The following is a 25,671-nucleotide window of genomic DNA, read 5'->3' as shown; positions in this document are numbered from 1 at the left end:
GCTCTCAGAGGACACCATGGAATCTGGAAGGCAAATAGTAGTGCTGCAACAGCTCTCAGAAGACACCATAGAATCTGGAGGGCAAATAGTAGTGCCGCAGCAGAGATCAGAGGATATCATTGAATCTGGAGGACACAGGCTAGTGCCGCAACGACTCTCAGAGGACACAGCAGAGGAGTCCAGCAGCGACTCTCTCACAGAGAATACAGGAAGGCGCAGCCAAGCTGAGCGTTCCTGTATTGCGTTGTCGGGGGGAGAGACCTCTCAGCCATATGCTCTTTCAGCTGCCAGCCTTCTTATGTATGTGTGAGGGGTTTTGCTCGGAGTACAGGGGCTCCTCAGGCTATAGATTGCTAGCTCTTTGGTCCACATCCGGAGCTGTAATCCTCCTGGTACAGGGAGGAGTTATGAGGTTGCACTCTTGTTTATAGCGGCACAAAATAGCCCCAATCTAGATAACGCCATGTACAACACCCGGTGAAACATTAATAGGGTCAGCGCAGATTAACTTCTCCGCGGGTCAATACAGACTGTCTGCCGCTCTGTGTGGACAACACCTCCTGGGGCGAGAGGAGGACAACCACAGCCAAATAAAGTCTCAACCTAAAAGTAGCGAACCCCAAACTGAGCCCCAATCTGCTGGAGAACTACAACTCCCAATATGCCATCACAGCTGCAGTCATTGCAAATGTTGAAGCTGAAAAGTTAAATTCTGCAGAGCAATTTCTTGTATGAAGATATGAGAAGGATGAGAGATCAGCAAAATGAGGTTATAGGGGCGACGGGACAAAGAGTAATGGACCAGAATGTAGTGGAGCCCTGGACCCCACATCCGAAAACCGCACCCTGAGGTCCCCGAGACGCGGCAGCGGCCTCAGACGATCTGATCACAATGTCACACGATTTCTGGCCGCGCTCCTTGTCTCCTCTGGGACAACCGGTAACAAGTCGTCCTTTCCAGGCAAAATCTATGCAGCAAATTCCTAGTTATGCAGAATCTCCTGCTGGTAAACCACACTGACAACCTCTATAGCTGCCATTATAGCTTATGCAGTGGTTGTCACACAGCTTTCCCAATGCCCTGAATGGCAAATCTGTCTCATTGTGCAATGATAGTGTAGCTGGGGGCATCACGCTTTGTCTAAGCAGATAGGACATTATGCAGAGACAGGAGGCTGTGGGGCTTTATTTCAATTTTACAACATATTAGATGTCCTGCTCCCATCCAGGTGTGAGCGGAGGGGCGCAAGTGTGACCAGGTGCATGCAGGTGACTCCCAAGTGTGTGCTGAGCATGTCTGTCCAGATATCTACAAGTGTGTCCAGGTGTGTGCAACCGGGTTCAGACCTGTGCAGGTGTTCACACGTTTGTACAGGTATGTCCAGGTATCTGCAGGTGCATGCAAGTGTCTTTGGGTGTGAACAGGTGTCAGCAGGTTTTTGCAACCTTGTTCAGATGGGTGCAGAGGAGTCCAGATCCAAGTATTTGCATTGCAGGCCTGTCCAGATGTATGCAGATGTTTACAAGTGTGTGCAGGTATCAGCAGGTCTGTCCTGGTGTATACAGGTGTGTGCAGGTATCAGCAGGTCTGTCCCGGTATATACAGGTGTGTCCTGGTGTATACAGGTGTGTGCAGGTATCAGCAGGTCTGTCCCGGTATATACAGGTGTGTCCTGGTGTATACAGGTGTGTGCAGGTATCAGCAGGTCTGTCCCGGTATATACAGGTGTGTCCTGGTGTATACAGGTGTGTGCAGGTATCAGCAGGTCTGTCCCGGTATATACAGGTGTGTCCTGGTGTATACAGGTGTGTGCAGGTATCAGCAGGTCTGTCCCGGTATATACAGGTGTGTCCTGGTGTATACAGGTGTGTGCAGGTATCAGCAGGTCTGTCACGGTATATACAGGTGTGTCCTGGTGTATACAGGTGTGTGCAGGTATCAGCAGGTCTGTCCCGGTATATACAGGTGTGTCCTGGTGTATACAGGTGTGTGCAGGTATCAGCAGGTCTGTCCCGGTATATACAGGTGTGTGCAGTTATCAGCAAGCATGTCCCGGTGTATACAGTATTTGCCGGTATATACAAGTGTCTGCTGATACGTTTAAGTGTTTACAAGTGTGTTGAGGTGTATGCAGATACATTCAGGTGTGTACGGGCATCAGCAAGTGAGTCCCGCTGTATACAGGTCTGTGTAGGTATCAGCAGGTGTATCACGGTGTTTACAGGTGTGTGCAGATACATTCAGGTGTGTGCAGATGTATTCAGGTATCAGCAGGTGTGTCCTGGGGTTTCCAGGCGTGTGAAGATACATTCAGGTGTGTGCAGGTATCAGCAGTTGTGTCCCAGTGTTTACAGGTGTGTGCAGGTGTGTGTAGATACATTCATGTGTGTGCAGATGTGGTTTCAGGTGTGTCCCGGTGTTTATAGGTGTGCACGTGTGTGCAGATACCTGCACACATCTGCACACACCTGAATGTATCTGCACACACCTGTGCACACCAATAAACACTGGCACACACCTGTGCACACCAATAAACACTGGCACACACCTGTGCACACCAATAAACACTGGCACACACCTGCTGATACCTGCGCACACCTGAATGTATCAGCAGGGGTGTCCCGGTGTGTACAGGTATCAGCAGGTGTATGCCGGTGCATACAGGTGTGTGCAGATATATTCAAGTGTATGCAGGTATCAGTAGGTGTGTCCCAGTGTTTACAAGTGTGTTCAGGTTTGTGCAGATACATTCAGGTGTGTGCAGATATCAGCAGGTGTGTACCAGTGTTTATAGGTGTGCACAGGTGTGTGCAGATAGCTGCACATGCCTGAATGTATCAGCAGGTGTTCCCCGGTGTATAAAGGTGTGCGCAGGTGTATATAGGTGTGTGCTAATACATTCAGGTGTATCCCGGTGTATACAGGTGTGTGCAGGTATATACAGGTGTGTCTTGATGTATACAGGTATGTGCAGGTATCAGCAGGTGTGTCACAGTGTATACAGGTGTGTGCAGGTATATACAGGTGTATGCAGGTATCAGCAGGAGTGTCCTGGTGTATACAGGCGTGTGCAGGTGTATCCCGATGTATACAGGTGTGCAGGTACTGTATATACAGGTGTGTCTTGTTGTGAGTACAGTTGTGTGCAGGTATCAGCAGGTGTGCCCCAGTGTATACAGGTGTGTGCAGGTATCAGCAGGTGTGTCCCAGTGTATACAGGTGTGTGCTAATACATTCAGGTGTATCCCGGTGTATACAGGTGTGCAGGTACTGTATATACAGGTATGTCTTGGTCTATACAGTTGTGTGCAGGTATCAGCAGGTGTGCCCCAGTGTATACAGGTGTGTGCAGATATCAGCAGGTGTGTCCCATTGTATACAGGTTTGTGCAGGTATATACAGGTGTGTCCTGGTGTATACAGGTGTATGCAGGTATCAGCAGGTGTGTCCTGGTGTATACAGGTGTGTGCAGGTATCAGCAGGTGTGTCCCAGTGTATACAGGTGTGTGCAGGTATATACAGGTGTGTCCTGGTGTATACAGGTGTATGCAGGTATCAGCAGGTGTGTCCTGGTGTATACAGGTGTGTGCAGGTATCAGCAGGTGTGTCCCAGTGTATACAGGTGTGTGCAGGTATATACAGGTGTGTCCTGGTGTATGCAGGTATCAACAGGTATGTCCCGGTATATACAGGTGTGTGCTAATACATTCAGGTGTATCCCGATGTATACAGGTGTGCAGGTACTGTATATACAGGTGTATCTTGTTGTGAGTACAGTTGTGTGCAGGCATCAGCAGGTATGCCCCAGTGTATACAGGTAAATACAGGTGTGTCCTGGTGTATACAGGTGTACGCAGGTATCAGCAGGTGTGTCCTGGTGTATACAGGTGTATGCAGGTATCAGCAGGTGTGTCCCAGTGTATACAGGTGTGTGCTAATACATTCAGGTGTATCCCGCTGTATACAGGTGTGCAGGTATATACAGGTGTGTGCAGGTATGTCCCGGTGTATACAGGTGTGTGCTAATACATTCAGGTGTATCCCGATGTATACAGGTGTGCATGTACTGTATATACAGGTGTGTCTTGTTGTGAGTACAGTTGTGTGCAGGTATCAGCAGGTGTGCTCCAGTGTATACAGGTGTGTGCAGGTATATACAGGTGTGTCCTGGTGTATACAGGTGTATGCAGGTATCAGCAGGTGTGTCCTGGTGTATACAGGTGTGTGCAGGTATCAGCAGGTATGTCCCGGTGTATACAGGTGTGTGCTAATACATTCAGGTGTATGCAGGTATCAGCAGGTGTGTCCTGGTGTATACAGGTGTATACAGGTATCAGCAGGTGTGTCCCAGTGTAAACAGGTGTGTGCAGGTATCAGCAGGTGTGTCCCAGTGTATACAGGTGTGTGCTAATACATTTAGGTGTATCCCGGTGTATACAGGTGTGCAGGTATCAGCAGGTGTGTCCCAGTGTATACAAGTGTGTGCAGGTATATACAGGTGTGTCCTGGTGTATACAGGTGTATGCAGGTATCAGCAGGTGTGTCCTGGTGTATACAGGTGTATGCAGGTATCAGCAGGTGTGTCCCAGTGTATACAGGTGTGTGCTAATACATTCAGGTGTATCCCACTGTATACAGGTGTGCAGGTATATACAGGTGTGCAGGTATCAGCAGGTGTGCCCCAGTGTATACAGGTGTGTGCAGGTATATACAGGTGTGTCCTGGTGTATACAGGTGTATGCAGGTATCAGCAGGTGTGTCCCAGTGTGTGCAGGTATATATATATAGTGGGTACGGAAAGTATTCAGACCGCTTTAAATTTTTCACTTTGTTTTTCACCCCTGGATTTGGGGATCCTCTGCCATTGTTCCTTGCAGATCCTCTCCAGTTCCGTCAGGTTGGATGGTGAGAGTTGGTGGACAGCCATTTTCAGGTCTCTCCAGAGATGCTCAATTGGGTTTAGGTCAGGGCTCTGGCTGGGCCAGTCAAGAATGGTCACAGAGTTGTTTTGAAGCCACTCCATTGTTACTTTAGCTGTGTGCTTAGGGCCATTGTCTTGTTGGAAGGTGAACCTTCGGCCAAGTCTGAGGTCCAGAGCGCTCTGGAAGAGGTTTTCATCTAGGATATCTCTGTACTTGGCCGCATTCATGTTTCCTTTAATTGCAACCAGTCGTCCTGTCCCTGCAGCTGAAAAACACCCCCATAGCATGATGCTGCCACCACCATGTTTCACTGTTGGGATTGTATTGGGCAGGTGATGAGCAGTGCCTGGGTTTCTCCACACATAACGCTTAGAATTATCACCAAAAAGGTCTATCTTCATCTCATCAGTGTCATGATCCAGGAAGGGATTTCGCTTTGACCCGTCCTGGTTAGACTATGGGTTAATTGTTCCGCCTCTCTCTGGCAGAAGGAGGCTATTTAGTGCTCACTGGACCTGGGTCCGGTGTCAGTTATACTCCTGCCCTCGGCTGAGTTAAGTGACCTCTTGTATACGTGTGCCTTGTGCCTGATATCTTGCTTGCTTGTTCGGTTGTGATCCAGTTCTGTCCCTGTTACGAGTTCTGCCTGACCCTCTTGTACTGCGCTACCTCTTGTGTATGACTCTCTGCTTGTGACCCGACTTCTCTCTGCTTGTCCCCTTGGTACCACGTCGCCCTCTTGTGTATGACCTTTGGCTTTGTCTGACTACCCGTCTGGTTGTCCCTCCTGTACCTCGTTTGCCCGTACTGCTGTGACCTCTGTTTTGCCTGACTCTGAGTTGTTGTATGGTGTCCAGTCCTATCTGAAAACAGGATGCTAAGCCCCGCCCCCTTGCAGTCACATGACCATAGGTCCCGTGCCAGATTATTCAGTTTCAGTGTCCGCAGGTCCTATGCCACTTTACTTTCCAGCGCTGACTGGACCCTGACACTATTAGCCTGAAGCACGCTTTGTCACCTCTGCTGCCCACTCCACAGGTATCTTTTAGCACTGCTTCTGTACTCAGGACACGCGCACTGGCTCTATGAGCAAGTGCAGTGCAGTGTCTCTGACAATCAGAATCTTATTTCTCATAGTCTGGGAGTCCTTCATGTGTTTTTTGGCAAACACTATGCGGGCTTTCATATGTCCGGCACTGAGGAGAGGCTTCCGTTGGGCCACTCTGCCACAAAAGGTCCGACTGGTGGAGGGCTGCAGTGATAGTTGACTTTGTGGAACTTTCTCCCATCTCCCTACTGCATCTGTGGAGCTCAGCCACAGTGATCTTGGGGTTCTTCTTTACCTCTCTCACCAAAGATCTTCTCCCACGATTGCTCAGTTTGGCTGGACGGCCAGGTGTAGGAAGACTTCTGGTGGTCCCAAACTTCTTCCATGTAAGGATTATGGAGGCCACTGTGCTCTTAGGAACCTTGAGTACTGCAGAAATTCTTTTGTGTCCTTGGCCAGATCTGTGCCTTGCCACAATTCTGTCTCTGAGCTCCTTGGCCAGTTCCTTTGGCCTCATGATTCTCATTTGTTGTGACATGCACTGTGAGCCGTGAGGTCTTCTATAGACAGGTGTGCGCCTTTACAAATCAAGTCCTATCAGTTTAATTACACACAGCCGGACTCCAATGAAGGAGTAGAACCATCTAAAGGAGGATCACAAGGAAATGGACAGCGTGTGACTTACATATGAGTGTCTGAGCAAAGGGGCTGAATAGTTATGACTATGTGAAATTTCAGTTTTTTCTTTAATAAATTTTCAAATTTTTACATTTGCTTTTTTTCAGTCAAGATGGGGAGCAGAGTGTACATTTAATGAGAAAAAAAAGGAACTTTTTTGAATTTAGAAAATGGCTGCAATGAAACAAAGAGTGAAAAATTAAAAAGGGTCTGAATACTTTCCGTACCCACTGTACAGGTGTGTCCTGGTGTATACAGGTGTGTCCCGGTGTATACAGGTGAGCCCCGGTGTATACAGGTGTGTGCAGGTATCAGCAGGTGTGTCCCGGTGTGTCCCAGTATCAGGTCTGTCCTGGTGTATACAGGTCTGTCCTGGTGTATACAGGTGTGTCCCAGTGTATAAAGGTGTGTCCCCGTGTATACAGGTGTGTCCCGTGTATACAGGTGTGTCCCGTGTATACAGGTGTGTCCCGGTGTATACAGGTGTGTCCCGCTGAATACAGGTGTGTCCCGCTGTATACAGGTGTGTGCAGGTATCAGCAGGTCTGTCCCGGTGTATACAGGTGTGTCCCAATGTATACAGGTGTGTGCAGGTATCAGCCGGTCTGTCCTGGTGTATACGGGTGTGTCCCGGTGTATACAGGTGTGTCCCGGTGAATACAGGTGTGTCCCGGTGAATACAGGTGTGTCCCGGTGTATAGAGGTGTGTCCCGTGTATAGAGGCGTGTCCCGGTGTATACAGGTGTGTCCCGTGTATAGAGGCGTGTCCCGCTGTATACAGGTGTGTCCCGTGTATACAGGTGTGTCCCGGTGTATACAGGTGTGTCCCGCTGAATACAGGTGTGTCCCGCTGTATACAGGTGTGTGCAGGTATCAGCAGGTCTGTCCCGGTGTATACAGGTGTGTCCCAATGTATACAGGTGTGTGCAGGTATCAGCCGGTCTGTCCTGGTGTATACGGGTGTGTCCCGGTGTATACAGGTGTGTCCCGGTGAATACAGGTGTGTCCCGGTGAATACAGGTGTGTCCCGGTGTATAGAGGCGTGTCCCGGTGTATACAGGTGTGTCCCGTGTATAGAGGCGTGTCCCGCTGTATACAGGTGTGTCCCGCTGTATACAGGTGTGTCCCGCTGTATACAGGTGTGTCCCGGTGTATACAGGTGTGTCCCGGTGTATACAGGTGTGTCCCGTGTATACAGGTGTGTCCTGGTGTACACAGTATTTGCAGGTGTATGGTGTCTCACACTGGCATTACCCTGGAGGGCAGGGATTTCACTCCTATCATAAGGGGGCAGAGCAGGGGGAGATGTTGCCCTTTTGCAACTTTTGTTCATTTCTATTTTGTAGAAAAGTTAAAAAAAAAAAATAATAATCAGAATTGTCTCCATTTGTCCAGATAAAGTTCTCGCTGTAGAACAACCACCTAGTAGAAGCGTTCAGACTTTCCAAGTCCCCGACATCGGTCAGACCGGTCCGTGTGAGTGATTGCGATGGAGATCTGACCGCCGGACTCACTCGCTGGTCGGAGTCTCGGCTCCTTCTATAAACTTTCTGCTTTCTCTTAGATAATCACATTTTTATACTCACAGACTGAACATTCTTACACATCTACTACTTGTCCCCACTGGGGGTTTGCTGACTGTGTGACGGCTTCTAACAGCTGCAGGTTTGTTACAATTGCATCCATACCGGGCCATCTCCTGTGATCTGTAAAGCCTGATACCTTTCACCTGCACCGATACATTGTAGCAAACTATCAGGACAGGGCAGAGATTAGTGCTACCGATGTGGTCACCTCACCGATGATCGTCTACATTGGATACCACTGTAACAAACCCTCAGCTGTGACAAGTATTAGGCCTGTGCAGGTTTTCAACCTTTACATAAGAATGTTCCCGTTCACTGACACCAAACCACAAAGTCTATGAGAAATGGAATTTTCCAATGTTTGGTCCTTATCCCCCTCCTACGTCCTCCCACTGCGTTTCCTCTGGCCGCGTCCCCCGACGGGCGTCATGCGTCACATCCCGGCGTCAGCCGTCAGCCATGGCTAGGTAGGAGGATTGAGAAGACGAGAGGTTTCTGGTGGTCCACAGCTCCGATGATCCAGGGTCCCGGGGAATGAAGCTTGTAGCTAATCGCTGATAAAGGATAAGTTATGGCGGCCATGGTGTGAACTTGGTGTAGAAAACCGGGCTGGATCCCCAAAGGTTTTCATATGAATGGCCGGTCTGTCCTGTCCAACAAAACAAATTAAAGGTTAATTCATCTGGGAGGTGAATCTGGAGAAAGAAACGTAAGACAAATACAAAAACCAACACAAGGCAAAACTACAGTGGGGCAAAAAAGTATTTAATCAGTCAGCAATAGTGCAAGTTCCACCACTTAAAAAGATGAGAGGCGTCTGTAATTTACATCATAGGTAGACCTCAACTATGGGAGACAAACTGAGAAAAAAAAATACAGAAAATCACATTGTCTGTTTTTTTTTCATTTTATTTGCATATTATGGTGGAAAATAAGTATTTGGTCAGAAACAAGCAATCAAGATTTCTGGCTCTCACAGACCTGTAACTTCTTCTTTAAGAGTCTCCTCTTTCCTCCACTCATTACCTGTAGTAATGGCACCTGTTTAAACTTGTTATCAGTATAAAAAGACACCTGTGCACACCCTCAAACAGTCTGACTCCAAACTCCACTATGGTGAAGACCAAAGAGCTGTCAAAGGACACCAGAAACAAAATTGTAGCCCTGCACCAGGCTGGGAAGACTGAATCTGCAATAGCCAACCAGCTTGGAGTGAAGAAATCAACTGTGGGAGCAATAATTAGAAAATGGAAGACATACAAGACCACTGATAATCTCCCTCGATCTGGTGCTCCACGCAAAATCCCACCCCGTGGGGTCAGAATGATCACAAGAACGGTGAGCAAAAATCCCAGAACCACGCGGGGGGACCTAGTGAATGAACTGCAGAGAGCTGGGACCAATGTAACAAGGCCTACCATAAGTAACACACTACGCCACCATGGACTCAGATCCTGCAGTGCCAGACGTGTCCCACTGCTTAAGCCTGTACATGTCCGGGCCCGTCTGAAGTTTGCTAGAGAGCATTTGGATGATCCAGAGGAGTTTTGGGAGAATGTCCTATGGTCTGATGAAACCAAACTGGAACTGTTTGGTAGAAACACAACTTGTCGTGTTTGGAGGAAAAAGAATACTGAGTTGCATCCATCAAACACCATACCTACTGTAAAGCATGGTGGTGGAAACATCATGCTTTGGGGCTGTTTCTCTGCAAAGGGGCCAGGACGACTGATCCGGGTACATGAAAGAATGAATGGGGCCATGTATCGTGAGATTTTGAGTGCAAACCTCCTTCCATCAGCAAGGGCATTGATGATGAAACGTGGCTGGGTCTTTCAACATGACAATGATCCAAAGCACACCGCCAGGGCAACGAAGGAGTGGCTTCGTAAGAAGCATTTCAAGGTCCTGGAGTGGCCTAGCCAGTCTCCAGATCTCAACCCTATAGAAAACCTTTGGAGGGAGTTGAAAGTCCGTGTTGCCAAGCGAAAAGCCAAAAACATCACTGCTCTAGAGGAGATCTGCATGGAGGAATGGGCCAACATACCAACAACAGTGTGTGGCAACCTTGTGAAGACTTACAGAAAACGTTTGACCTCTGTCATTGCCAACAAAGGATATATCACAAAGTATTGAGATGAAATTTTGTTTCTGACCAAATACTTATTTTCCACCATAATATGCAAATAAAATGAAAAAAAAAACAGACAATGTGATTTTCTGGATTTTTTTTTCTCAGTTTGTCTCCCATAGTTGAGGTCTACCTATGATGTAAATTACAGACGCCTCTCATCTTTTTAAGTGGTGGAACTTGCACTATTGCTGACTGACTAAATACTTTTTTGCCCCACTGTATATAAAATATAATATTCTGTCTACCTGCACTCACCACTAGAGGGAGCTCACTGTCTTCACACACTATAAGGAGAAATGCATGTGCCTCCTCCACCTCCAGGGGCGCCTCTGCCCTCATCTACAACCATAGACGTTAATATGGAGAAAGTATGTGCCCCCCACATCCACCTCCGAGGGCTTCTCTGTCCTCATCTACATCCATAGACATTAATATGGAGAAAAGTATGTGCCCCCCACATCCACCTCTGGGGGCTTCACTGTCCTCCATCTACATCCATAGACATTAATATGGAGGAAAGTATGTGCCCCCACATCCACCTCCGGGGGCTTCTCTGACCTCATCTACATCCGTAGACATTAATATGGAGAAAGTATGTGCCCCCACATCCACCTCCGGGGGCTTCACTGTCCTTATCTACATCCATAGACATATGGGTAAAAGTATGTGCCCCCAACATCCATTTCCAGGGGTTTCTCTGTCCTCATCTACATCCATAGACATTAATATGGAGAAAAGTACTTCAGATAATTGTGGTAATGTTAATTGGCCAAAGTAACTATCAACTTAGAGAGTTTAGGGGAATATAATTTTATATACAAATGGAAGAATTCCAATAGAATATTTTCTGGATCAGTGACCATGGATCCATCTGAAATCATAAAGGCGGATACAATTGGGGAACCCTGTTGTGCCCCGGCCACTGTATTCAGTAAATGATCTGTGCTCTCCCCCTCTAACCCTTAGGAAAGCTTTCAATGCATCCCATACTACCAAGGGGGACTGTCACTACTCTGTTGCCGGATGTGCCGGGAACAGGGGCTCCTTCTCTCTCCCTAATGCTAGGGGCGCCCTAGTTCACCCTGTTCCCTGAATTACTTCTGATGGTGAAGATGCCAGGGCTACATAACTTGCCTTAGCTTCGTCAGGACTTTGTTCGAAAATGCACGTCGGGGTGTGTGCCGCACCTCGAACCAGGGACCACCACTAGACCACCATCAGGTAATACTTATCCTCATTACCTATACCATCTTCATCCATGTTTATACCGCCATATATTTCTTATTTGTTTCTCATTTTTTGATATTTGATTCTTGGTATTCTATTATAATATATTGATTTTTCTATCAAAGTGAGTTTCTTTTGGGACATGGATACCAATATGGAGTAGCCTTATCATGTCTGGTTGATATTCAGATGTTGGGCACATTGCTATATATACTTCTAATCATATGCTTGCCCTGGGTATCCATCATTGACCATTCCTTCAACGTTTTGTAGTGATTTATCTGGTATTATCAGGGGCTTAATCCATATAACCCTTGTTCTTTATTATTATATTTTAGTTTATCATTGCTTATAGGAATGGAGTCCCTTTATACCTCAAAATCAGTATGTGGTCCCCGCTTCGTTCATATTAATTGTATTTTATACACAAGTGTTTCCTTTTGTAATTGTTCCTTGTATTTTACTATTAATTTGTGCAGGCACTCTTGCACATAGTGCCAATTCTTTGCCAATTCACTTGTAATAAAGGCATTTTATATTATCTATACCAGCGTCCTTCTTTTTACTTTTTATTAATTTTAATTATTATTTGTTATTTCCTTTTGCAATTCATGTCCAGTGTTTTTGGTTCTTTCATCTCCTAACTATGCAGTATAAGCTATATCTGACAATGAGTGCTAGCCAGGACCCAGATTATATAGGAGATGGGAGTGGCCAACAGTGAACAGCTGAGAGCCTTAATGCAGGAAAGCTTCCAGGAGCTCTCAACTGAGCAGATTAACCCCTGCATCGGTAAAAGAAACCTGCACCGTTTAATATGAACGTGCAGTGCTTCTAATCAGTGCAAGAGTAGGAGAAACATGGATTTTTGTGATAAACTCACCGTAAAATTCTTTTCTCCGAGACGCTCATTGGGGGACACAGATACTGTGGGTGTATGTTTCTGTCGCTAGGAGGCTGCCACTAAGTGAAAAAAAAAAAGTTAGCTCCTCCTCCATTGTATACACCCTAGCCCCTATTGCAGGCGGAACTCAGTTTGGTGCCAAAGCTGTAGGAGGACAACAGGTACAACATGTCCATAAAAGGACCACCCTTATATCACATAAATAAATGTGTATTAATTAAACAAAAACAGAGCCAACTGGCTAATAGGGTGGGTGCTGTGTCACCCAATGAGCGTCTCGGAGAAAAGGATTTTACGGTGAGTTTATCACAAAAATCCATGTTTCTCCTTCACCTCATTGGGGGACACAGATACTGTGGGATGTCCTAAAGTAGTCCCTGGGTGGGAGATTGGCTCACCGATCCAAGCTACACGCACCTCTTGTTTAAAGGTGCGCCACCGCTGCTTGGAGAATCCTACCCAGGCTCGCATCCGCCGAGGCCTAAGTATGACTATTATAATGTCTGGCAAATGTGTGCAGGCTGGACCAGGTTGCTGCTTTGCAAACCTGTTCCGCCGAAGCCTGGTGCCGAAGCGCCAAAGAGGCGCCCACTGCCCGAGTAGAGTGCGCTCTGATCCCTGCTGGGATCGGCGTGCCTCTAATGCGGTAGGACTCCTGAATAGTCAAACGAATCCATCTGGCTGTGGTCGATTTTGAGGCAGCGAGTCCCTTCCTGCACCCTTTAGCGAGCACGAACAGCGTGTCCGTCTGACGTAAGGGCGCCGTCTGCGACACATACCTCCGGAGGGCTCTTACCAGGTCTAATGTGTGAAGAGCCTTTTCCATACGGTGCACCGGTGCTGAACCAAATGAAGGCAAGACAACATCCTCATTAATGTGAAATGAGGACACGACTTTCGGCAGAAAAGGTGGGGTTGGTCTGAGCACCCCTTATCCTTATGGAAAGTGAGGAACGGAGCTCGGCAGGATAGGGCCGCCAGCTCTGAAACCCGCCTGATAGAAGTGATGGCCACTAGGAACACCACTTTCCAGGAAAGGTACCTCAAGGAGATATCCTTGGGGCGGCATGGTGGCTCAGTGGTTAGCGCTGCAGCCTTGTAGCGCTGGGGTCCTGGGTTCAAATTCCACCAAGGACAACATCTGCAAGGAGTTTGTATATTCTCCCTGTGTTTGCGCGGGTTTCCTCCGGGCACTCTGGTTTCCTCCCACATTCCAAAGACATCCTGATAGGGAATTTAGAATGTGAGCCCTTCAGGGACAGTGATGCTAATGTGTGCAAAACTGTAAAGCGCTGCGGAATTTGTTAGCGCTATATAAAAATAAAGATTATTATTATTGTTTATATTATTATATCCTGAAGCGGTTCAAATGGAGCTTCCTGCAGACCACTTAGGACCAGGTTAAGGTCCCAGGCGTCCATAGGCACCTTATAGGGAGGTACCAAGTGGGAGACTCCCTGGATGAAAGTCTTCACCTGCAAATTGGTAGCAATTCTGCGCTGGAACAGGACGGAAAAGGCCGATATTTGTCTCCTGAGGGAACTTGGGGCCAACTGGAGAAAAGCCAAGATGTTGGGGATCGAGAATCTCAGCGGAGAAACGTCAAGCAAAGAACACCTTCCAGGTGTGGTGGTAAATTCGTGCTGAAGCAGGCTTCCGGGCGCGAACCATTGTAGCGACCACCTTGCTCCTGAACCCTGCCTGGGTTAGAATCCAAGATTCAAAGGCCATGCCGTCAAACAGAGGGCCCCTGAGTTCGGGCGGCAGATAGGTCCTTGAGAAAGTAGATCTGGGCGCTCTGGCAGTCGCCAAGGAACGATGGCGGGCAGCTGCACTAGATCTGCGTACCACGCTCGACGGGCCCATCCGGGGCCAGCAGAATCGCCGGAACCCTTTCCGTCCTGACCTTTTGATAACTCTCGGAAGTAGTGGCAGGGGGGAAATAGATATGGGAGGCGGAACTGGTTCCATGGTGGAACCAACGCCTCCATAGCGATCGCTTGCGGGTCCCTGGCCCGAGCGACATATGTGGGTACCTTGGCGTTCACCTTGGAAGCCATCAGGTCCACATCCGGAGTTCCCCTCAGTTGACAAATATGCTGGAAGACCTCAGAGTGTAGTGACCACTCTCCGGACGCAAGACCCCGCTGGCTGAGAAAGTCTGCCGCCCAGTTCTCCACACCCGGGATGTGGACTGCCGAAATCACTAAGTGGTTTGCTTTGGCCCACTGAAGAACGTGCCCCACCTCGCGCATAGTTGCTCTGCTGCGGGTGCACCCTTGGTGATTTATGTAAGCCACTGCCGTAGCGTTGTCCGATTGAATTCGGACGGGGCAGAATGCTAAGAAGTGATGAAACTGCTGCAGAGCCAGCCGAATTGCTCGTATCTCCAATAAGTTGATCGGGAGACGTGCCTCCTGTGGTGACCACCGTCCCTGGGTTGTATGGTGGTGAAACACTGCTCCCCAGTCCTGGGGGGAAGGGTTTCCCCTGGGTCAGAGAAGAACTGGTTATGCGCCATCCAAGCGACTGCCTTACTTGAGAGGACAGTCGGCACCGCCGATTGAGCGTGAAAGGATTCTTATCCCAGGCTGCCAAGAGGGTGCACTGCAGGGGGCGAAAATGGAACTGGGCGAACGGTACTGCTCCCATTGCTGCCTAGAATCCTCATCCCGAAACGAATGGTATGAGGGACTGGTTGGCTAAGAGCTAGGGTTTTTTCCTGAGGGAGAATTACCAACCCTCGGCAAGTGTCGAAGATCATTCCTAAGAAGGAGATCCTCTGAGCTGGCACAAGGGATGACTTCTTCGCACTGACCAGCCACCCTAAGCGGGCAAGAGTATCTAGACGCGGCGAAACCAGAGTAGCCGGCCGCCCACCTTGCTGTTGTCGTCTGGCAAGCGCCTCGAGTCATTTGGCTGACGATCTTTGGGATCTGTATCCCCTCGATCTGGCTGTTGAGTTCGCATTCTCCCCAATGGGTTGGTTCTTTTGAGACCTGCCGCCCTTATCCTGGTTGGGGCGGCCTAAAGCTGCAGAATTGGCCGCTGTGGTCCACCCGGGGTTGCGAAAGGCCGAAAACGTGCCTAAAAAACGTGCCTAAAAAGGGTGGCGAAAAGGCGGTTTGAACTTTTGTTGAGGGAGAAAACCGCTCTTTCCTCCTGTGGAGTCGGAGATAAGTTTATCCAACTTCAAGATTCCACGGCCATGCCATGTCCTTAACTATAGAGCTCTTCTGATAGAAATTGCGTTAGCGGCCGCAAGTGCCGAGCAATTGGCCGCATCCAAAGATGCCTTGATAACGTACTCTCCAGCCATCGCGATCTGACTCGCGATTTCCGATCTTTCTGCAGGTAGCTCTTGCTCCTGCGCGACCTTGTTTAATGTTTCTGACCATGATATCATAGCCTTGGCTACCCAAGTTGCTGCGAACGAGGGAGAGAGCGCTGATCCTGACGCCTCATATACTGAGCACACTGAGCTCTCTATGAGGCGATCCGTGGGATCCTTAATAGAGGAAACGCTAGACCCGGATAACAGGGTTATAGTGGTTAGGCGCGACACTGGTGGATCCACCGTCAGAGATTCCGTCCATTTTTTACGGAGGTCCGGGGAAAATGGATACCTTGCTTCGAGTGCCTTTTGACCCGAGAAACGCCTGTCTGGTCGTTCCCTGTGTCGCTGCACTATGTCCTCAAACTCAGGGTGAGAGGAAAAGATTCTGTGCCGCCGCTTCACTCGCTTAAACGCCACCTTATGCCCCGTAGCCGCTGCGGGATCATCCTCAATCCCCAAGGTCTGATTGACGGCTTCTACGAGGCTGTCCACTGTTTCACGTGACCTGGAGTATCCAGGTCAAGGTGTCTGAGTCGAATTCTGAGGTCTGCTCGCTATCAACCACTGGTGACGGGGAGCGAGAAGCAGAGCTTACGGATGCCAAGGCACTGGATGGACTGGGCGACACTGCGAGGATTCGTTTCCTCTGGTCTGCCTGGAGTGAGAGCGGCCCCTGCAGGCGAGAGGCTCTTGTGAGGTGGAGGTCCCCTCTAAGGCCGGCGAGCCACTGTCCCCCCCCATCTGGGGCCTGAAGGGACTCAATTGCATGAACTGTGACAGAGATAGGGCCCACTCTGGGGGCTTGGCACATTGGTCGCGGTCGCAGGGGAGGACGGACACTGAGGTTCTATTAGGCGTCGGGTTCCGGGCACTGCACAGCGGGAATCCCGAGCCTTGTCCTCTGCGGTCTGCCCACACCAGCATTGTGGGTTAGGTCGCAGGGGAGGGCTCCTGGGCACGTTTGGAGTCGCCGGCTTTGCATAATCGCTTGCCCTGCGCCCGCGGAAATGCAGCCCGACAAGAGATGCATGCTGCTTTTTCGGACATGCTGTATCTGTCCGCTGCTGGGGATGGGGGGAAGGAGGTAGCATCACGTTTTCCCTGTGGTCTCCCGGGCAGCACTTTCCCCAGTCCTGTGCCCCCCCGTTCCTGGACGCCTCCGCACAAAAATCACGCACCAACAGCTGTGGGGCGGAACGCCAGCATATAAACCGGTCCAGGGGCAGTACTTCCGGGTCTGCGGCCTAGCCGCGCTCCGAAGCCGGGGACTAAATTTATCCTCCGCCGCCTAAGCCTGGGGGGCGGGCCGCCAGAAGTGTCGCGCAGCCCGGAGGCGTAACCTCCGGTCGCGGCCTAGCTTCGGCTAAAGCCGCAGCCTCAATTTATCCCCTGCCCGCGACGGGGGGGCGCAAACTCCATGGCGCCACAAAAAAAATGGAGCTGCTTACTGGCGCGGGCTTCTCCGCACCGCTCTGCAGCCACTGGCCGGTGGCATCAGACAGCTAAGGGCTCCAGCCCCGGATCTTCACCGCAGGAGCCCTCCCAGGCCCTCTCCTCACTGACGATTCTCTTCAGCTTCCCAGCTCAGGTATGTAAGGGGGGCCTTGACAAAATAGGACGGTGCAGGCACCCTAGCTCCATCTAACCCCTTCAGGGGGTGTGGAGAGGGACCGCCCGCCGCCTTGCAGCACCGCAGTCTAGCGTTGGTGGAGCAGTGGGGGGCCGCACGGACTAGTCTTGTGCCTCTGTACAGCCCATGGTTTCAATACCTAGGGGTGGTCAGGGCTAAGTCCGGCATTGTGTCCCACGTCACGGGAGAGGATACGTGGAGGGACACTCGCACGTGCTCGCCCGTTGTTGGTTTGGGGAAATCGGACCCTTTCAATAGGATCCGTTGCCCCTGTCTCATCTTCATAGACGGTAAAAATAAAATAAAAAAGGTCTGGGGAAAACGGCCCAGATATGTCCCACGGTGCGGGAGAGGATACGTGGAGACGATACTCAACACGTGCTCGCCTGTTGATGGTTTGGGGAGATTGGACCCTTTCAATAGGGTCCGTCGCCCCTGTCTCATATTCATGGGGGAAAGAAAAAGTCTGGAGCAAAACCAGACGTGTGTGCCTCCATGGACACTAAGCAAAAAACTGAGCTCCGCCCGCAATAGGCGCGAGGGTGTATATGACGGAGGAGGAGCGAACCTTTTTTTTTTCACTTAGTGTCAGCCTCCTAGCGGCAGAAGCATACACCCACAGCACCTGTGCCCCCCAATGAGGCAAAGGAGAAATTAGACGCTGCGTTCTTCTGGCACCTCTTTGTCGCAGTAAACCCGTGACACTACCAGTCTCTAGTTTGTGCCAAACTCCACCTCTGCCTTGGACTGTGAATAGTCTGATCCTCTCCTGCCTGTCACCTTGGTACTGTCCACCTGCGATCTCTCTATGAGGAAAGTTCACACCCCTTTGTTGAAGTGAAGGATAAAGAACCAATAATCCCTCTACTTCCCTTCTTAGCCCTATGTCACATCCGTTAATGACCCAATGGCGCCATTTCATATTACTCGGCAGGAGAGACACGATCCTGTATCTCCTGCAACACAAAAATTGTCAAGATATTCCCATAAACGATGTGAGTGCAAGGAACATGACACATTTAAACAAAAACATCAAATCACATTGCCATGCTCCACCCCCAAGGTACAATACAATGTAACATTTTTGCATTGGGCATTATTTTGCATTGGGGGTCACAAACTTTACCGGACTGTCTGCCTCTTGATCGATGTCTGTTAGGACTTTTTCCGGTGGCTCGTTCCATTCCCACTCTCTTCTCCATGAAAACTGAGCCCTTGGCAGTCGGATAGATGGTTGGTTGGTGGGGACGCCTAGGACAATGCTGTCCATGAACACAGGCTTCTGAGGCTTCTTCCTCCTAGTGGACACATACCCACATGTTCTTTGGATTTCCTTGATGGCTGCTATTAACCCTTTAGCCCCCAGCAGGTAAAACTAGGACTGCTTATCAGAACTTTTGTACACGGCATAGTAGAAAATGTAGCATTTCTTACATCACATGATTGCACAATATCTGGTAACATATTACAGTATATTCCAGCCACATCCAAAGTTCTGACTTCTCCTCACTGAGCACCCTCTTATTTATTTAGTGTTTGCGTTCAATAAGTGCTCAAACTATGGATACAACTGGATTATAAGAGTCAATGAAAGCCAAAATAGTTAAACCCTTCGCTTGCTTAATTAATAATTTACATACCGTATATATCGAAATTTATAAAATATCTCAAAGCCCCATATATACACTGACGAGCAAAAGGGAAGCAATGTTCTGACCTTCTGCCTTCCTGGCTCCGTATCTCACCACCCACTGCTGCTCCCATCGGGAGACTCCTATCATTTTATAGACACCCATCTCGGCTATCTCACACATAAATATGACTTGCAGCTACTTAGCATATGATTAGCTATGTAGATTCTTCTCATGTCGCTGCATTGTTACTGTTTTGCTCCTAAAAATCTAAATTTTAATTAATTTGTATTATTTTGTCAGTATTTTGTAAATCCTCCTTTGGTTTTCACCACAGCCTGAATCCTTCTGGGAAGGCTCTCAATCAGATTCAAGCATCTCTCCACCGACATCTGACCTCGGGTCTCTTCCACACGTTCCCAATGTTGGTGCACACTGGTCGCCTCACTCGGGTATGTATCCAGCTCTTTCTTCTCCTCTACCCAGAAGTGTTGGATTGGGCGGTCTGGGGCTGTGGGGACAATCCATTACCTCTACTTCATTGTAATTGACCCACTTCTTCCCCAATCTCTCCGTATGCTTCTGGTCATTGCTCTGTTGGAACACTATGTCGTCCTTCTAATCCCCGTAGTACTAGAGTGCACGAACTACTGTAACTCATCTTGTAGGATACTCACATATAGCTCAGCAATAAGACCACCATCGATCCTAGTCAAGTATCCAATGCCTTTGGATGTGAATCAACCCCATATTGTCAGGCTTCCTCCATCAAACTTGACAGTTCCTTCAATTTCTCACTCCATTAGCCTCTTTTCCCTTGTTTCTTCCGGATCCAATTTGACCCATCAGAGCTGTCTATTGACTTTTGTCTCATCACTCCAAATCACCCGTTTCCAATCTTCTAGTGTTCACTTTTTGCAAACTCGAGCTGACGCTTCTTATGACGATATTGAAGTCGATTCTTCTTCACCTTTTTTGGGGGGTCACCATTCCAGACTTGTGTAACATGCATCACACGGTGCTTGCATGGACGTCTGTGATCTCACTATTATGAAGCATATGAGCCTCCTCCACTGCCGTGTTTGTCGCATCAGAACTGATAGATCTTGGGATGAGCCGTCTTGTTGACCCGAATATTTTGCCTGGACGTCCATCTCTTGGCTTTTGAATGGATGGACAGACTGTTAGGGCGCTCTCATGATACAGTCTGGAAATTTTCTTGGCTGAGAGACCGCTGTCGATAGGCTGGATAATAATGCTGATTCTCTTTTCTTGAGAAATCTTCATGGCTGCTCCTCAATTCAAACCAATGATCTTTTTGCCTTGGAATTAACCTAATAACACACTGAGATATTAGGGGATGTGAGAACAGGTTGTATTTTGTAGCATATGGGAAGAAAAATATTTTTCCACCACCAGGAGTAAAACAGTAACAATGCAGTGACATGGAAAGAATCTGAGTAGCTAGTAAAGTTGCAAGTTAAATGTATGCATGAGATTGTCAAGATGATCATCTATAAAATAATCATAGTCTCATATTCGAGGCAGTAGTGGATGATGATATATGGAACCTGAAAGTCAAAATTTCAAAACATTGTTACCCTTTTGGTAATCAGTGTAATTCTAAGGGTCTTTACATAGAATTAATTATGAATACAGTATCTCATTTGGCTGTGTGGGGTTGTTGCCGTACCCACTACAGTTCCCATTTGTTTAAATCAGTCATGAGACTGAATGTTAAATAGAGTTGACAAGAAAGTAAGTTCCCCTTTCAAATCTAACACTTAAATGGAGCAAGAGAGACCTTTATGTTCGTTCTGTTGTTGGTACCTCTTGCTATAGGTAGTGTTTCTGATATATATTGTTAAGTTACAAATAATAATAATAATAATAATAATAATAATAATAAACAGAAGGTAAAACGTAACCGCACGATGTGATTATGACTAAACTATTGTTTCTATAACTTAGGCTAATGCAGAAATACATGTTCTGGTCCCTGGAAAGTCTCCAGTCCCATAACTATGGCCAGGGGCAGTGGAGAACCAGAATAATATTGGGTTCAATGCTAACATGTGACAGATGGGTTCATTCAACCCAAACTGACACCTTCCCTGTGGGTCACTCACACGTTCCCAGTAAACATCACCTTGCAGCTGGTGGCTTGGGTGGCATTGTGCAAGAAATAGGGGCCAATGCCAATATTGCTATCAGTGAGAATGGACAAATCTGTCCGTTGAGCAAAGGGCAAAGATAAAGTAGAGCACAAAGAAGACATTCATTCCCAGGGAAGAGGGGGGGCAGGAAAAACACGCAATCTGAAAATAAAGGATATGTTTAACCATAAAAGTAAAGGGGTATCTTCATCGACATGACAGGTAGAAGATGGCAGGAGTCACCTGAAGTAGAAGACGAGCAGAGTGATCAGTGAAGCCAGGAGACCACAACCCACACAGGACTCCACAATCACTGCCAAGAGGTATGCTAGAAAAAAGGAAGATCCATTACCTACAATCCAAGTATCACACCCTAAAGTATCCCATAAAATAGCATTATGTCTTACATTCATCACAGTTGAAACCACCAAATCCTATCGGACACCTGGAAAAAAAGACAATATTAAAAAATTTGGAAAAATTTAAAAAAATGTTAATAAATTTTCCTAGAACTCGTTTCGGGTTCGATTTATCTCAACGGGATGAGCAAATCGATTTGGACCATCAGGTGTCAAATGTGCCTTAAAAGCCTCCAATTGTCCTTATAAAACGTGTGTAACACTCTGAGGTCTCCTGGGACTGAATCCATCAGATTTCAAGCTTCTTGTAACATACAAGTCCTTATTAATGTCAAAGTGACCTCCATAGATTAGGCGGCTGCTGCTTGTGCTACAGCCTCCCACAATCTTGCTGGCACAGAGGTCTCCATGACCCCATTTATTACCATTCTGCATTATGCCAGACATGTTTCAGTAAGGTAACGCTGAGCCTGCACTGATTATTGGGTGCCGAGCCTCGATCAACTGCCACAGATTGGTGGCGCCTGTGGTGTTTACATGCTATTAGTTTGACACCGATAATAGAGCCATATTGGATGCAGTAACGGGAAAGGTGACTCCTCCAAATCTAACCGAGAATTATTCAGGCCATGTGCACACAATGCAGATTTCCTGCAGATCCGCAGCAGATTTTTCCGCGCAGAAACGCTGTAGATCCGCACTGTGATTTACACTACAATGTAAATCAATGAAAAAAAAAAATGCTGTGCACACGCTGCGGATTTTTCAGCGCGGTTTTTGTGTGGTCCAAAAAATGCAGCATGTCACTTCTTTTGTGCGGTTTTCCACCTGCTCCATTCTCCAAATCCACAGGGGGAAAACCGCACAAAAACAGGAAGAAATCCGTAGGAAAAATGCAGGTCATTTGACCTGCGGATTTCTTAAAATCTGCGCGGAAAAATCGGCAGGACGAAAATCTACCTGTGCACTTAGCCTTAGACTTGCAAACTTGGTCACATCCATAATCGATCTGCTCATCTCTGATAGTAACCAATCGGATTGGTTGACAATGTATACAGGGATGCTTTCTGGAAGACACTATTAATAGTGGTGACACCGTTTATTGGAGTACTCTGTAAATGACACTATAGGGCTGGTCACCGGATGATACTGATTATGATGGTACTCCATGAATTACACTGTTTATGGTGAATACTCTGTATGACACTGATTATCGGGGCTCTCTGATGACACTGGTTATAGGGGTACTTGCTGAATGTCACTGTTTATTGGAAACTCTGTAGATGACATATATATATACAGTGGGGAAAAAAAGTATTTAGTCAGTCAGCAATAGTGCAAGTTCCACCACTTAAAAAGATGAGAGGCGTCTGTAATTTACATCATAGGTAGACCTCAACTATGGGAGACAAACTGAGAAAAAAAAATCCAGAAAATCACATTGTCTGTTTTTTTTTTCATTTTATTTGCATATTATGGTGGAAAATAAGTATTTGGTCAGAAACAAAATTTCATCTCAATACTTTGTGATATATCCTTTGTTGGCAATGACAGAGGTCAAACGTTTTCTGTAAGTCTTCACAAGGTTGCCACACACTGTTGTTGGTATGTTGGCCCATTCCTCCATGCAGATCTCCTCTAGAGCAGTGATGTTTTTGGCTTTTCGCTTGGCAACACGGACTTTCAACTCCCTCCAAAGGTTTTCTATAGGGTTGAGATCTGGAGACTGGCTAGGCCACTCCAGGACCTTGAAATGCTTCTTACGAAGCCACTCCTTCGTTGCCCTGGCGGTGTGCTTTGGATCATTGTCATGTTGAAAGACCCAGCCACGTTTCATCTTCAATGCCCTTGCTGATGGAAGGAGGTTTGCACTCAAAATCTCACGATACATGGCCCCATTCATTCTTTCATGTACCCGGATCAGTCGTCCTGGCCCCTTTGCAGAGAAACAGCCCCAAAGCATGATGTTTCCACCACCATGCTTTACAGTAGGTATGGTGTTTGATGGATGCAACTCAGTATTCTTTTTCCTCCAAACACGACAAGTTGTGTTTCTACCAAACAGTTCCAGTTTGGTTTCATCAGACCATAGGACATTCTCCCAAAACTCCTCTGGATCATCCAAATGCTCTCTAGAAAACTTCAGACGGGCCCGGACATGTACAGGCTTAAGCAGTGGGACACGTCTGGCACTGCAGGATCTGAGTCCATGGTGGCGTAGTGTGTTACTTATGGTAGGCCTTGTTACATTGGTCCCAGCTCTCTGCAGTTCATTCACTAGGTCCCCCCGCGTGGTTCTGGGATTTTTGCTCACCGTTCTTGTGATCATTCTGACCGCACGGGGTGGGATTTTGCGTGGAGCACCAGATCGAGGGAGATTATCAGTGGTCTTGTATGTCTTCCATTTTCTAATTATTGCTCCCACAGTTGATTTCTTCACTCCAAGCTGGTTGGCTATTGCAGATTCAGTCTTCCCAGCCTGGTGCAGGGCTACAATTTTGTTTCTGGTGTCCTTTGACAGCTCTTTGGTCTTCACCATAGTGGAGTTTGGAGTCAGACTGTTTGAGGGTGTGCACAGGTGTCTTTTTATACTGATAACAAGTTTAAACAGGTGCCATTACTACAGGTAATGAGTGGAGGAAAGAGGAGACTCATAAAGAAGAAGTTACAGGTCTGTGAGAGCCAGAAATCTTGATTGCTTGTTTCTGACCAAATACTTATTTTCCACCATAATATGCAAATAAAATGAAAAAAAAACAGACAATGTGATTTTCTGAATTTTTTTTTCTCAGTTTGTCTCCCATAGTTGAGGTCTACCTATGATGTAAATTACAGACGCCTCTCATCTTTTTAAGTGGTGGAACTTGCACTATTGCTGACTGACTAAATACTTTTTTTCCCCACTGTATATATATAAGGAAATGGTTGCAATCAATTGCAATAAGGCATATATCAGTGTGAAATACATGGAGTGTGAATAGCATAATGGCTTTTGATATTTAAGAAAAACACTTGAGATGCTTAGCACAAAATTTGGCCTAAACATGTGAGCCCATTCACCAACGTCAAGGATCGAACGGGTCCCTGACCTGACTGCCTAGTGTGAACACTTACCTCTGGCTAATAACGTGGTAAAGCCTGTATTTGTAGGAAGATAGGAACCAAATGTGATTGGATGTAATTACAATCACAGCTCGGTGAAGGGCGGAGCGCTCAGTCAGAAAGCCTAGCATACAAATTACCGAAAACTGATGGCTCATCTAGAAACTAGTCTGAATAGGTGCATACCAGAAAACAGCTTACATATCAAAAGTTATTAATGCAACTGAGTGCGACCATGTCCTCATTGTGATCTATAAGCTGTTTTTGGTATGCACCTGTTCAGACTAGTTCTAGATGGGGGCATGGCCTAGCTCACTAGCATGTGAGACTTAGGAATAGGGAGCTCCTGAGAAAAACCTCCCAACCCGACTCTCAACTCGACTATTTCATGCCATTCTGCCTGGATACCTTTTGGGAAGGACCCCTGACCCTATAAGGAACATTTTGAGACCAAAACCGACCTTTTTGGACCTCCTGGAGCATAGAAACCATCTGAGGCCTTCCACACCACTGGGCCGCAAAGCCTCGGACTAAATTACCACTGTGCAGCCAACCGGACTTCCAGGGCTGCAGCCTCCCTGTTTCCAGAGCCTCAATCAACACTCCACAACCCTTCAGGACCTGCTCCCAGCTCACCCACACTAGCGACGCTAGTCAGGACCCTCAACCTGCAAGTGGGAATCAGCATTTTATTGTAAGGCTTACCCAGCCTTCCCCTCTGGTTCCATAATCAGGGACGCAGCTGCGTCTCCCTTGAGACCCCGGTCCAGACGCTGCAGCCTGCAAAAAGAAGCTCACCACGGGAGATCGTAGGGGCTGTGAGTATTACACGACAGATCGACCTCCTCCCCTTAGCTTATATAGACTTTCTGGAGAGACATAACTCTGCCTAGAGTCGGCGCTCTTTATCAGCAGAGACGCAAGATCGCAGCTGCGTTATAAGCGGTGACGCTGCA

The 25,671-nt window shown here is 47.7% G+C and overlaps 1 protein-coding gene across 1 annotated transcript in view; it reads right to left on the bottom strand.

Annotated features, from left to right (window-relative positions):
* Window positions 1–1,168: 1,168 nt before the first annotated feature.
* Window positions 1,169–25,671, bottom strand: part of LOC141095848 (uncharacterized) — an 85,567-nt gene continuing 61,064 nt past the window's right edge. The window contains exons 10-13 of the mRNA XM_073582204.1: window positions 21,662–21,699; window positions 21,498–21,582; window positions 18,594–18,765; window positions 1,169–8,884 (exon numbers count right to left, since the gene is read on the bottom strand). Coding sequence (XP_073438305.1) covers window positions 8,783–8,884; window positions 18,594–18,765; window positions 21,498–21,582; window positions 21,662–21,699 — 397 coding nt within the window. The 3' untranslated portion in view covers window positions 1,169–8,782. The remainder of the gene's footprint in view (window positions 8,885–18,593; window positions 18,766–21,497; window positions 21,583–21,661; window positions 21,700–25,671) is intronic.

This window comes from Dendrobates tinctorius, unplaced genomic scaffold (genome assembly GCF_039654945.1).
Source record: "Dendrobates tinctorius isolate UK_male_01 unplaced genomic scaffold, ASM3965494v1 ptg000070l, whole genome shotgun sequence".
Classification (NCBI taxonomy): Eukaryota; Metazoa; Chordata; class Amphibia; order Anura; family Dendrobatidae; genus Dendrobates; species Dendrobates tinctorius.
The sequence above is the reverse complement of the archived record's forward strand: the minus strand, read 5'-3'. Positions and strand labels throughout refer to the sequence as shown.